Source organism: Saimiri boliviensis, chromosome 9 (genome assembly GCF_048565385.1).
Source record: "Saimiri boliviensis isolate mSaiBol1 chromosome 9, mSaiBol1.pri, whole genome shotgun sequence".
In the NCBI taxonomy this organism is placed as follows: domain Eukaryota; kingdom Metazoa; phylum Chordata; class Mammalia; order Primates; family Cebidae; genus Saimiri; species Saimiri boliviensis.
Window position 1 is genome coordinate 77,137,727 of NC_133457.1, and position 13,894 is coordinate 77,151,620.

The following is a 13,894-nucleotide window of genomic DNA, read 5'->3' on the forward strand; positions in this document are numbered from 1 at the left end:
CAGGTGATGTCAACACGACACCAGAAGTTCAAGGATGCAGAAACAGAAGAGAGGTGCATACATCTGGTGCCTGCTCCTTTCTCTCTCTCTCTCTCTCTCTCTGGCTATAGCGTTTCTATAATTTGAAACAATGATTTTGGAGTATCTTTGTGGAAACCTGAAATAGCGAAAGTACTGCATTTGGGGAGTTCAGCAGGGCTAGCCTTGGTGGGAGTTCACTTTAGATCTCACCCTGATAGGGTTTGTGGAGTTTCTACCGCGGTGGCGCCTTCGGGCTGGCAGGACCTGGGGCTCCTGCTGGGACTCTCCTTCAGCACAGATGAGGACAGTACCTCCCTCAGGGCCCCAGCACTGATTGGCAGCAGAGATGGGCTAACAGCTTAGGCTGAGTTATTTCTGCTTTCTCCAGTGGTTGGAGGTTTTAAAGTCTTACTAATGGAAGTGCTGAGAAGGAAAATGCACATGTGATACCCGTAGTGCCTGAGCCAAGAACTTTCAGTCCCAAAGAACAAGGCAGCCAAATGAACACAACCCACCAATCACAACAGTCCCTTAAAAATAATCCAAGTCTATCACTTAAATGTCTTGGGCATTATGAAGAACACACATAATCTCACAGTGAATGTCTTAAGATCTGCCCTTTCCCCTCCCATTCATGGCCCTCTACCCCAAAGTACAAGCCAGCGTTTTCTTCCTCTGTGCCCTGCAACGCAAGAGAATCACCCCATGGCCCTGGCCTTGCCCTGCCCAGCTCCTGATCCTTGCCACAAATGCACACGTCCTTGTGCTAGCTGGACAGGTAACAGGAAAGAAGGCCTGGTCCTTTCCTCCTAGGCTCTCTCAGAGGCCAAGTGCACAGGATGAAGGGGAGTGAACCAATGAGCTGAGCCCACTCCACCCTGAATGACTCTATGCCCTTGCCCATCTCCACCCCTGGAGGCAGCCTCTGCAGGGCTGAGGGAAACTGTAGAAACCTCTGAGAGCAGGCCATGGGCTCCCCAGTTCTGCTGGAGGATCACCAGGGCCAAGAGCAGGAGGGCAGGGAGGACAGCAGGGGAAGTAAAAGACTGGGATGCTGGGGTGTGTCCCCAGGAAAACACCTGCCACACAGGTCTTGGGTGCTGGAGGGCCCAAGAGGCGCCCCTTACAAAGGACAAGATGCAGGAGTCAGGACTGACACCCACAGACAAAAAGATGTGTCTGTGCAGATTAACTGCACACTGCTAGTGGATAAAATATCATACTTAAAACAGTCAAAACGCCACCCGCAGGATTCCCTTGTCACATGGAGCTTATATCCCAGGGGAACTTACTCGTAATGGTAGTGAGTTTGGGCAAAGCACTTTAGCTCTCCCCGTAGCACCTCAGCACTTGGAGAAGAAAGGATAGGAATTTGTGCAAACTGATTTTGGTGTCCTTTGAAGAGACAAAATGTATTTTATAATTTCTTGCATTGAAATAATACAAGAACAAAGTTGTGTTTGTTTTGTCACCAGCTGACAGAACTACCAGATTTTCTGGGAAAAGAGGTTACTGACCTGGACCTCGAGTGGATTTTCCAGGAATGGTGGTGCCCCCGCCAAGTCTGACAATGCAGCTCAGGACTGCAATGAGGCTGCCAGGTACACTGGCTCACGCCTGTAATCCTAGAACTTTGGGAGACCAAGGTGGATGGCTCACTTGAAGCCAGGAGTTTGAGACCAGCCTGGCCAACATAGTGAAACCCAATCTCTACTGAAAATACAAAAATTAGCCAGGTGTGGTGGCTCGAACCTGTACTCCCAGACACTTGGGAGGCTGAGGCAGGAGAACTGCTTGAACCTGGGGGGAGACAGAGGTTGTAGTGGGCTGAGATTGCTTCACTGCACTCCAGCCTGGGCAACAGAGCGAGACTGTCTCAAAACAAAACGAGACTACAAAGAAGCTGCTTTTCCTAAATTTTGCTTCCAAAATGTAGATTCTATCCTCATTGGTGGTCAGTGTTGGGTGAAAACTGTATTTCTTCAATTTCATTTCAGCTCAAATCATTTACAAAATTAGGTTCAAATGGCAGTTAAACTGGGAAAGTAAAATATGCAGTAGGTTACTATGGTGATTGCTGACTTAAAATAATTAGAGAAAATAATGAGAAAACTATTTCCTCTCTTAAGGATTAGAGATCCGTAAACTGATACCAGTCTATTTTTAGTGCATGTAATCTGTGTAATGATGATAGAGAATTATGAGTATTTTAGAATGCTTTAAAAGGCTCTGTTTGGGAAATTTAATCAACCCAATACCTACATCAAAATTTATACTTTTCTTTATTAAATTTAAGTTGACTCCACAAAAAGAAAATTACCTGTATACATCTCAATGTAATCACTTAAATAAAACATTATAACTAATCATATAGCTAAATTAAGATTTAAGACCTGCTTATGATAACTTCATAACTGCTGTAATTTCACAGCTCTACCCGAATAATTCATCATTCAAAAATGGTTGCATAAAACTTGCTATTCAAAAGTTTTTGAGGAAGAGACCCATCAGAACAAGTAAATCACTCAGACTACAATGTGGCATACCCTGGGAATGGAATATTCCTAGGTGCATCTCAACATTTCATGCTTGCAGTGAAATATTGCTGCAGACTGACCACATTATTTAAAGCACATGAACTCTGTTACTAACTTCATTAATGATACGTAATTTATTTCTGGTTACCTAAGGGTATATTCTGGAGAACTGAACAAACTGGCTAGAAAGTGAAAACATCAATTCTTTTTTTTATCTGGCTAATGGGTTGTCAAATGAGCAAAATAACCACTTGGGATTAGCTCATCTCCATGTTAACCAGGCACATACACCTTTTGAGGGTCATTTCCTCCATTTCTTTCCTTACCCAGCCCCTCACAAGCCCTACCTGTCTTGAACTAAGAACTCTGCTGGCTTCTAAAAGAGTGATGGTGGGTTGCATTTTCCCATCTCCTGCTTACCTCTCAGTGCCTGTAGTTTTGAATGCTAGCTAATGTTTTTCATGCAACCTTGAGCAAAAGACACGGAAAAACTGGATTCTTAATTTGGGGTTCTGTGGTTCCCAAAGTCAGGGTTTTAAAACATCTATGAACTTAAAAAAAAAATAAATGAAGACGGTAAGCTTGAGAGAAGCTAGGCAATATGCTAGGGGCTCCCTGTTAGGTGCTGATGATGCCAGGCCATGATCTCAAGTTCTCAGACGGTAACCCAGGGTGTTTTCTACTAAAGAGGTGCTCAATTCAATGAGCAGATGAAGAGAGAGACTGCGGATGCTGGAAATCCCTGAGCATCACCCATCAGGAAAATGGGATGTGAAAGGAAACCTTGTTTAGTGCTTTGAGGGGGATGAGAAAACAGCCTCAGAAGAGGTGCACAGGCCTCCGTATTCCCTGGAGGGTTTTACCTGTTCCCTGGGACCCAAAATTCAAGAGCTGAACGAAAGGTCCATACCTGTATGCCATTTCCAAAAACGTGTTAGTAATGTATGAAGTCAAAACTCATTCCCAAACCTGTCTGATTATGTGGAGTATCTATTAACACAGAGATTCCTAGACCCTTCCCCAGGAGACCAGGTTCTGCAAGTCCGGTGCAGAATCTGGGAAACTACATATTTAACAAATGCTGCAGGTGGTTCTTACGATCTGGCCAGTAAGGGAAACATTCCTTTAGAAAAGGGGTCAGTAGGCTGTTGCTGGGAAGGGTGAGACAGTATGTATTTTAGGCACTGAAGGCCATATGACCTCTGTTGCAGCTACTCAGCAGACGAGTCTGCCATCTAATCTGCCATTGTAGCACAAAAATGGCCACAGACAACATATAAATGAGTGTGGCTGTGTTCCAATAAAGCTTTATTTGCAAAAGCATTTGGCAAACCAAACCTAGCCTCAGGGCTATAGTTTGCTAACCCCTGATCTAGAATATTCTTCCACTGATCCATTCATTCATTCAGGGTGTGTGGAGTAGCAAACAATCTCAGGTCTGTTCTCTGAGGGGGTTCTCTTCAGATGTAGGGAGATAATTTTTATTATTTAAAAACCAATCAATCGGTATAGTTAAACAACTCACCAAAATACCAACGTCTCTAGGAAAGAAATTCCAACACTGGATGCACCAACCACAACAATCCTGGCATTGACGGTTATTTTAGGTTCCAATGTTAGTTTTCTGTTTGTATGGTTTAAGGCAAAACTCATCTGGAAAAAAATTACAAAGACAAAGAAGGAGTCAAAGAAAATGTAGCAGTGTCCATACTTCCAAATTTGCAATTATGTAGAATTATTTAACCAGGATATTACTACCAAAACAAACCTAGCAGTGCTATGTGCAACCATAGTAATATGCATGGGAAGACATTTTTAAGAAATTAATGCAAGAACATTGGAATATGCCTGACATCTCAGCTGGGTCACATCAAAATGCCTGGTTTTCAAGATTTTGCCTTAATGCTGATTGATGTTTCATAAAAAGCTGAGACCCTTAATGATTAGAGACAATGAGGTAAATAATATTACAAGGCAACAGGCAAGCTACTCCCTGAGAATCTGTAGTTCTATGAAAGGTTACAAGTCTTTCCTTCTGTCCACAGTTTCCCTGAAACCTTGAGGAATAAATAATATTAGCTGGGTACTCGAAGACAAGTTTTAGCTCATGTTCAATTCTGTGTCCTTCATGTTAAATAACACAGTGTCTTGTGGACAGTAGATGCTCAATAATATTTGTAAAATGCCAAACACTTGTTAAATGGCAAACACGTGTTAAATGATTAGGGTTGTTCAACCTTTCAGATACTTCAGAGTCAGGGAGGCCTCTTAGAAGCACAGAATGTAACTGGTGATCACATTAATGTCTATGTTTACAAAAATTACCTGAATTAGTCATTTATTTGATTTAATTCCCTGCAGAAGCTGCGGGGGGTACATTAAATGTGCACAGGAAAGTTTTACAAAGAAGTGATAGAGTATTCTTGGAAGAACATTGGGATATGTGTCAAAAATCTTGGTTCTTTTTTTTTTTTGAGATGGAGTTTTGCTCTTGTTATCCAGGCTAGAGTGCAATGGCGCAATCTTGGCTCACCGCAACCTCCGCCTCCTGGGTTCAGGCAATTCTCCTGCCTCAGCCTCCTGAGTAGCTGGGATTACAGGCACACACCACCATGCCCAGCTAATTTTTTGTATTTTTAGTAGAGACGGGGTTTCACCATGTTGACCAGGATGGTCTCGATCTCTTGACCTTGTGATCCACCCGCCTCGGCCTCCCAAAGTGCTGGAATTACAGGCGTGAGCCACCGCGCCCGGTCGGTTCTATTTTTAATCCATTGATTCAACATACATTTTTATTTGTTGCTTACTGTGTGTCTGGACAATAACAAGTTACAGCTGACTTCTCATTGGAAACAATGGAGACCAGAAGTCAGTGGAAAGACATTCTTATCACCTCACTCCACACCATTAATTATATGAGCATTAACTCATTCTCTACGTCAGAAGTCTTCACATTCTAATAGATTGAACTGCTTTGCGGTTTCTTAAAATCCTGAGATACCAGGAGTTGGGAGTCTGACAAGAGTAATAGTAGACTTATTTGGGTTCCCACCCACTTTCTAGTACTGTAGGGACATGCGTGTGGCCATATGCTTTGCCATTTACAAGGTAACATCTAAGAGCTAGAGGATAAATCCCATCTCTCTATCTCTAGATAGTCTAGCAACACGGAGAAAGAAAAATGGGTTGGGCCAAACAACATATTGATAGAAATTTAAAACTAAAGTGGGAGAGTTCAGACTCTCCATGGTTAGCTTTGTTTGTACCTCTCGACATCTATTCCACCCTACAACTCTCACCTTTAATTTGGCACAACAGAGATTTTGGAGGACACTGGGCTTACTCCCATCTTCAAGAGGGACTCTAATTCACATAAACCAAGTTACATACTCCCACTCTCTTTCCTCAGTGATTGGTTCAGGACCTAAGTTGACCTAATCAAAGTGAAGCCTAGGACTTTTGCATGATAGTTGAAGAAGAGAAGCTTTATTGCTTTCTCGATGGCATGGGGTGTAAATGTGAAGCCTGAAATGGCTATGGTCATCATGCCAAGAGGGAAACCATCCTGGGTTGAAGCCCCAAGAGAATCACAGATAAATAGGACCAGAATTCTTTTCAAACCCTACCTGAAACCCATACTAACTTTGGACTCTTCAGTTATATAAGCAATACATATCAGTCAGAAAGTGCCACAATAGTGCTGTGTAACAAACCACTTCAAAATGCATTGGCTTAAAACAGCTGTAACTTATTCTGGATCAGCTGATCTAGGTTGGACTCAGCTGGGTCTGGCTCCAACCTGCAGATTCCAAACCTGCCTCACATTTCTCTTATTTGATGCAAGAGAGCTGAGGCTTGTTCTTCTCATGGCAATGGCCGAAATACAAGAAAGGTAAGTGAAAATAGGAATACTTTCTAAATCTGGCCAAAGCAAAACTGTGGTTTGACCCACAAATTTCTGAGCACTGTCCATAGTAAAGGCCTGGTTGTATAGCAGTCAAGGTAGTTTAAGTGCCTGGGGATTGCCTCTGTTTAGGCCTAATAAGGGGACAGCTTGTGAGTGCAGGACATCTTCAGATGAGACTAATACATGGATGGGGATCTGTATTGGGAGAATTGTTCAGTTATCAACTTTGAGGAGTCGAAGTTCTCCTGGCTTTAGGTCTGCTGTTGGAACTATATAAGAATTGAAGCCTGATTCTTCATAATCTGTATATTCATAGCTTCAATATCATTGACGATCAGTTGCTTTTATGGTAAGAGAAGGGTTGTTAACCTCATCTGTTATATACAGAATACATTTAGGGATGGGAGGGCAATTAAAATGAAGATAATAGCAGGTAAGATAGTTCAGACAGTTTTGATTTCTTGTGCATCTGTGGTGCTAGTTTGAGTTAATTTTGTTGTGAGTATTAGGGAAATACTACATAGGACTAGGGAACTAATTAGGAAAATAAGTATAAGAGTGTAGTCATGGAAGGTGAGCAGTTCCTCTATAATAGCAGATGTAGTGTCTTGGAGGCCTAATTGAACTAGATCAGCCATTAAGACATATAGGATTTAACCTATACTTAACTCTGACAAAGTTATGTGATTATTTTACTAATATCTTATTGAGAAAGTCATAGAAGTTATGGGATTGGCTTGAAACCAGTTTCTGGATGTTCAATTCCTTCTTTTTTCGTTTAGGGTTTCATGTAGGTTGGCTCCTCGAATGTGTGGTAAGGTGGTGGACAGCTGTAAAGTCACTCTAAATTAGTAGATGATTGTTCAGTTCTTTGAACTTTTTGTTTTGAAGCAGAGGCTTCTCAGATTATAAAGATTATTAGTATAACTGCTATTAGTAAGATAAGTGAGCCTGTGGATGAGATAATATTTCATGTGATGTGTGCATCAGGGTCATTGGAGTAATGTCGGGGCATACCAGATAGGCCGAGAAAGTGCTGTGGGAAAAAGGTTAAATTACCCCTTATAAATATAATGGTGAAGTGGATTTCAGCAAAGGTCTGATTAAGTTCATAACCTGAAATTAGAAGGATTCAGTGAACAAAGCCTCCTATGACGGCGAATACTGCTCCTAATGATAGTACTTAGTGGAAATGGACTACAACATAATATGTGTCAGGTAAAACAATATCTAGTGATGAATTAACTAGTACAATGCAGGTTATGCCTCCTACTGTGAAAAGGAAAATGAATCCTAGGGCTCAGAATATTGTTGGAGATCATTTGATGTTACCACCGTGCAGTGTAGCTAATCAGCTAAAGAGCTGGATGCCAGCAGGGATAGCAATAATTATGGTAGCAGAGGTGAAGTATGCACATGTGTCTATGTCTGTTCTTACTGTAAATATATGGTAAGCCCATTCGATAAATCCTAAAAAGCCAATTGATATTATGGCCCATACTATGCCCATATACCCAAAGGGGTCTTTTTTTCCAGAGTAATACTACAATATAGGAGATTATCCTGAAGCCTGGTAAGATAAGGATATAGACTTCATGTTGACCAAAGAATCAGAATAAATGTTGGTACAAGATAGGGTCACTCCCTCCAAGCAGGGTCAAAAAAAGTAGTGATGAGATTACAGTCAGTTAATAGTATAGCAATGCCGGCAGCTAGGATGGGCGGGAAAGGAGTGGAAGGACTGCCATAATGAGGGCTGTCAGATGAAAAGGGGTGTTTGATACTGGGGTATGGCTGAGGGTTTTAAGTTAGTAATTGAGGGAATAAAGTTAATGGCCTCTAAAATAGAAGAAGCACCTGCCAAGTGGAGTGAGAAGATGGTCAGTCAGATCCACAGAGCCTCCTTCCTGTGCTAAGTTTCCTGCTAAAGGGGGATAAGCTTACCGGTTCCCGCGCCGGCTTCTACTTTGAGGATGTAAGTAGGTGTGGGAAAGAGGTAGGGAGAAGTCAGCAGTTCCTGTTATTTAACCTGGGAAAAGCCGCATCAGGTGCACCAATTATCAGAGGGGCCAGTCAGTTGCTGAAACCCCCAATTATGATTGGTATAACCATAAAGAAGATTATGACAAATGTGTGGGCAGTGACAATACCACTGTAGATCTGATCATCTCCTCGAAGAGTCCCTGGTTGGCCTAATTCTGCTCGAATTAGAAGGGTTAAGGCAGTGCCCAGTATCCCCACTCATGCACGAAATAGCAGGTATAGTATTCTGTTACCTGTGATTAGTTGAGAACAATCAATGATTGGTGAACATAAGTGGGAAAAAAAGGTAAAATGGCTGAGTAAGCATTAGACTGTAAATCTAAAAACAGTGGTTAAGGCCTCTTTTTACCAGCCCTAAGGTGACTTATCATGTTGAATTGCAAATTCAAGAGGAGCAGCTTCAATCCTGCTGGGCTTCTCCCACTTTCTCCCCGATGGTGGGAGAAGTAGATTGATGCCAGTTGATTAGGGTATTTAGCTGTTAACTAAATTTTGCCAATCTAGTGAGGGTTTAGCTTAAAGTGTTTGATTTGCCTTCAATTGACTCAGAATAGAGTCCTGCAGTCCTTAGATCTGTTACAGAAATTAACTATAATTTACTTACTAAGGGCTTTGAAGGCGCTTGATCTTATTTAACCTATATTTTAAAGTTATAATTGGTATTAATGGAGAGATGGGTAAGGGAAGGTAGAAGAAATGATAAGTAGGGGGAGGAGTAGTATGGGTTTTGTGTTTTCAAATTGTCCTTTTATTTTCACACTATTAGATGTGGGGAATATTGTCATTGAGATGGAATAAATTAGGCGTATATAAAAGTATAGGTTAAGTAGGGTTATGATAACTATAATGGTCAGGGTAATAAGTCTGTTGTTTTTCATAAATTCTTGAATGATGAGTCATTTAGGCAGAAATCCTATGATAACTATAATGGTCAGGGTAATAAGTCTGTTGTTTTTCATAAATTCTTGAATGATGAGTCATTTAGGCAGAAATCCTATTAATGGAGGTAAACCTCCCAGGGATAGTAGCATTAGTGGAATTATAGGTATTAACCATGCTAATGTGTTTCAGGCATGAGATAGTGACAGGGTTGTAGTGCTTATACTCAGGTTGAGTGCTAGAAATGTGGTAGTTGTTAAAATAATTAGGTTTAGAATGATAATGTTTGGATCATAGGTTAGTACTGCTATCATTCTATGTGAGTGATTGAGGAGTAGGCTAGGATTTTCCGTAGTTGTGTTTGGATAGGACTGTGACAGATAGGAGAATGTTCGTGTCTACTGATGGGAAAATTTGAAACATAATCAAGTTAGGGGCTAGTTTTTGTCCTATGAGGAGAAGAATGCCAGACATTAGAGGGATTCTTTGGGTTACCTCTGGAATTCGGAAGTGAAAGAGGGGGCTATTCCTAGTTTTATTAAGGGCTGTTACTATTATTAAGGATGAAAATTGATTAACAGTATTTATAATTGTTCATTGTCTGGAGGACAGGTTATTGGAAAGGATACCTATCATGAGAATTACAGATGTGGTTGCTTGTGCAAGGAAACATTTGGTGGCTTTTCTGTAGAGTGGGTTTTTGGTTTGTTTGGTTTTTTTTTAACTAAGATTGGGGTAAGAGCTAGTATGTTTATTTCTAGGCCTGTCCAGATGAGAAACCAGTGTGAGCATAGCATTGTGATAAGAGTTTCTGTGAAAACAGTAAGGGAGATAATAAGCTAATTAATTAATTAGTGTGGGAAGGGTACAACCAACATTTTTGGGTATAGGCCTGATAGCTTATTTAGCTGACCTTACTTTAGGATGTGGTATAATAGGTAGTACAGAGATTTTTGAATACTCAGGAGTAGGTTCAATTCCTCATAAGAGGATTTTAACCTCTATTTGTTTATTCTCTCAAAGTAATTCTTTTGTCAGACATATTTCCTATGTTTGGGGTGGGATGCTGGACAGGGATTGAGATCTATGCAGAATGCTAGTGTAAGTTGTAGAAGTTTTTTCACAGAAGATATATAAGCTGGTCATAGCAGAATTGGGGGTATACTGTTCAAACTCATAAAAACAGGGTGGTTAAAAGGGTCTTGGTAATGAAATTTGTAGCACAGAGTTCTGGTGAATATATAGTGTGTAGTGCTCCTAGGAAAATAGTAGTAGGGCATTTATTAAGATAATATTCATGTAATTCTGCTATAAAGAACAGGGCAAATGAACCTGTGGCATATTTGATGTTGAAGCCCAAGACTAACTCTGACTCTCCTTCTGTTAGATCAAAAGGGGCTTGGTTAGTTCCTGGTAGTGTGAAAATAAACCATATTATGGCTAGGGGCCACGATGGCAGGAGCAGTCAGAGGAATTCTTGCATTGTAATGACTGCATATAAGTTAAATGAGCCACTTATCATTAGAATTGATAACAGGATAACAGCTAGGATAACTTCATATGAAATTGTCTGGACCTCAGCTCATAATGCACCAGTTAATGCATAATTTGAATTAGATGCTCATCCTGATCATAGAATAGAAGGCTGGGCTTGATGTGACTAGTATTAATAGGAGGCCTATATTAAAATTAATTAGAGGATCTGGTATAAGGATGGGAGTTCACAAGAGGAGAATGATAGAAAGGGCCAGGGAGCAATAATATAAAGGCTGGAGCAATAATATAAAGGCTGGAGCAATAATATAAAGGGTAATAGTAGATGTTGAGGGCTGTTAAGAGTTCTTTGGTGAAAAGTTTTACTGCATCAGGGAATGGCTAAAGCAGTCTGTAGGGACCTACGGGTTAGGTCCTTGGCATAGTTGTACATAGCCTAAGATTTTTCATTCAGTGAGTGTAAAGAATGCTACAGTGATTAGAGTGGGAATAAGAAGTAGGAGAAGGTTAATTATAGACATATTGTTAAGAAGAGGAGTTGAACCTCTGATTATAAAGTTTTAAGTTTTATGCAATTGCCAGGCTCTGCCATCTAAACAAACCCTGTTCTTGGGTAGAGTGTGTGATGATTTATTAGACTGAGCTAGCATCATCTATGGGGCGAGGGCGCTTTGTGAAAGTGTGCCCTATTTCTCTTGTCCTTTCATATTAGGAGAAATGTCAAACAGATAGAAACCGACCTGGATTACTCTGGCCTGAACTCAGATCACGTAGGTCTTTAATCATTGAACAAATGAACCCTTAATAGCAGCTACACCATTAGGATGTCCTGATCCAACATCAAGGTTGTAAACCCTATTGTCAATCTGGACTCTAGAATATGATTGCGCTCTTATCCCTAGGGTAACTTATTCTGTTGATCAAATTATTGGGTCGATGTACGTTAACTCACTTAGAATTAGTATGGTCTTGGTTTAGGTTGTTTGGAGGTTGAATTATGCTCCGAGGTCACCCCAGCCAAAAGTTTTAATGCAGGAGTAGTAGGCTAGGGCCTGTAGCCTTGAGTTTTTATTTGCATTAATAGATCAACGCTCCATAGGATCTTCTTGTCTTCTTTGTTTATATCTGCCTCTTCATGGATTTCACTGATTTTAATCAATTTCACTGATTAAAAGTTAAGAGACAGCTACCAAACCCTCGTGTGGCCATAATACAAGTCCCTATTTGGGAAGAAAGTGATGATGGTAAACTTTGCACAGTCAGGACACTGTGGTCATTGAGCATATGTCACTAGGCTGGTAGTGTCTCTTTATACTGGTAATGCTGGAGGTGATTTTTTGGTAAACAGGCGGGGTAAGATTTGCCGAGTTTCTTTTACTTTTTGTAGTCTTTCCTTAGAGCTTACCTGTGTTGGATTAACAGTAGGAATAATAGGGTGCTTATTCTATTGCTTATTAATTGTAGGCTGTTAACTCTCAGTAGATTATTCCAGTCTGATGTAAGCTTATGCAATGGAGAACGTCTTCATGTTACTTATATTATCATTATTGCTTCTAGTAAGCAATAGATTAGTCCAATGTGATGTTAGGAGTTCAGTAGAGTGATTACAATTAAAGATAGATGTTGAGCTTGAATGCTTTCTTAATTGGTGGGTGCTTTGGGGCCTACTATGGTGGTAATATTTTTTACTCTATAAAGGAAGGTTGTTCCCTAGGGTCTAAAGAGCTGTCCCTCTTTAGACTAACAGTTAAACTTATAGGGAGATTAAGTAATTCCGTGGATAAGTTTAAAGTTGAACTAAGATTTTATCTTGGACAACCAGCTATCACCAGGCTTGGCAGGCTTGTCACCTCTACTCATAATCCTCCCACTATTTTGCCACATAGATGGGTGTGCTCTTTCAGCTCTTCTTGGGTAGCTCATCTGCTTGCGGGTGGTTTGCCTATGGTTCTCTGTGTAAAGTTATTTCTAGTTAATACATTATGCAGAAGTTTAAGAGTTTGTTGTTGCTTTTTAATGCTTGATTCGGTTCTTTCATCTTTCCCTTACGGTACTATCTATATTGCAGCAGGGTAAACATTTCTATCACCTATAGTTCTACCTAAGGTAAATGGTTTAATTAAGATGATTTGATAAAACTTTTAGTGAGGTTTGGGGCTAGAGTTGGCTTAAAGCCATGTTATGACTTATTTCCTCTATATGTATGCAGAGCATTTTTAGTAATAGTAATTTCCAGAGTAATATTTGAGGAGGGTGATGGACAGTGTGTGTGTGCTTCATGGCCTTATTCAACCAAGCACTCTGCCCTTGGTTTACTGATAAATCCTCCTGGAGGCCTTAGGTTTCATAAAGGTTGTCGTGAGATTTTCTGGATACAGAAAATGTAACCCATTTCTTGCCATCTCACAAGCTACACCTTGACCTAACATTTTTATGTGTATACTTGGGCTTACTCTATAACCTTTTTAGGGTTTGCTGAAGATGGCAGTATATAGGCTGGAGGCAAGAGGTGGTACGGTGTACCAGGGCTTATTACAGAGCAGGCTCCTCTAGAGAGAGATAAAGCACTGACAAGTCCTCTGAGCTTTAAGGTGTTGCTTGTAGTATTCTGGCAAATGGTTTTGTTAATATAATTATTAGAGTTTAGGGCTAAGCATAGTTGGGTACTTAATCCCAGTTTGGGTCTTAGCTATTGTGTCTTCAGGATATTAAAGCCACTTTCATAGCATATTTTATTTCAGCTGGAGTCTTTTACAACTTAGATGGAGTTTAGCTTTATTCAGGGCAGACCCTAAACACTCTTTATGCTGAGTTCTATTAGCTTGGGTTAATGGTATGGTCGCAGTGGCTGGCACGAAACTGACTTAATTCTGAATATCAGTATAGCTTAGTTAAACTTTTATTACTAAAGATTTATCAGTGCTGTTTCCCATGAAGGCATGGTTGAGCAAGGTGTTTTGAGCTGCATTAGTGCATGCCTGATACCTGCTCCTTTTGATCTGAGTGATCTAGA

At 40.6% G+C, this 13,894-nt stretch overlaps 1 protein-coding gene across 4 annotated transcripts in view; it reads right to left on the reverse strand.

Moving 5' to 3' along the window:
* Positions 1-13,894, reverse strand: part of CFAP61 (cilia and flagella associated protein 61) — a 294,842-nt gene that overhangs the window by 115,421 nt on the left and 165,527 nt on the right. For all 4 annotated transcript variants that reach the window (XM_010343722.3, XM_074406186.1, XM_074406187.1 and 1 more), the window contains one exon: positions 4,084-4,211. In XM_010343722.3, coding sequence (XP_010342024.3) covers positions 4,084-4,211 — 128 coding nt within the window. The remainder of the gene's footprint in view (positions 1-4,083; positions 4,212-13,894) is intronic.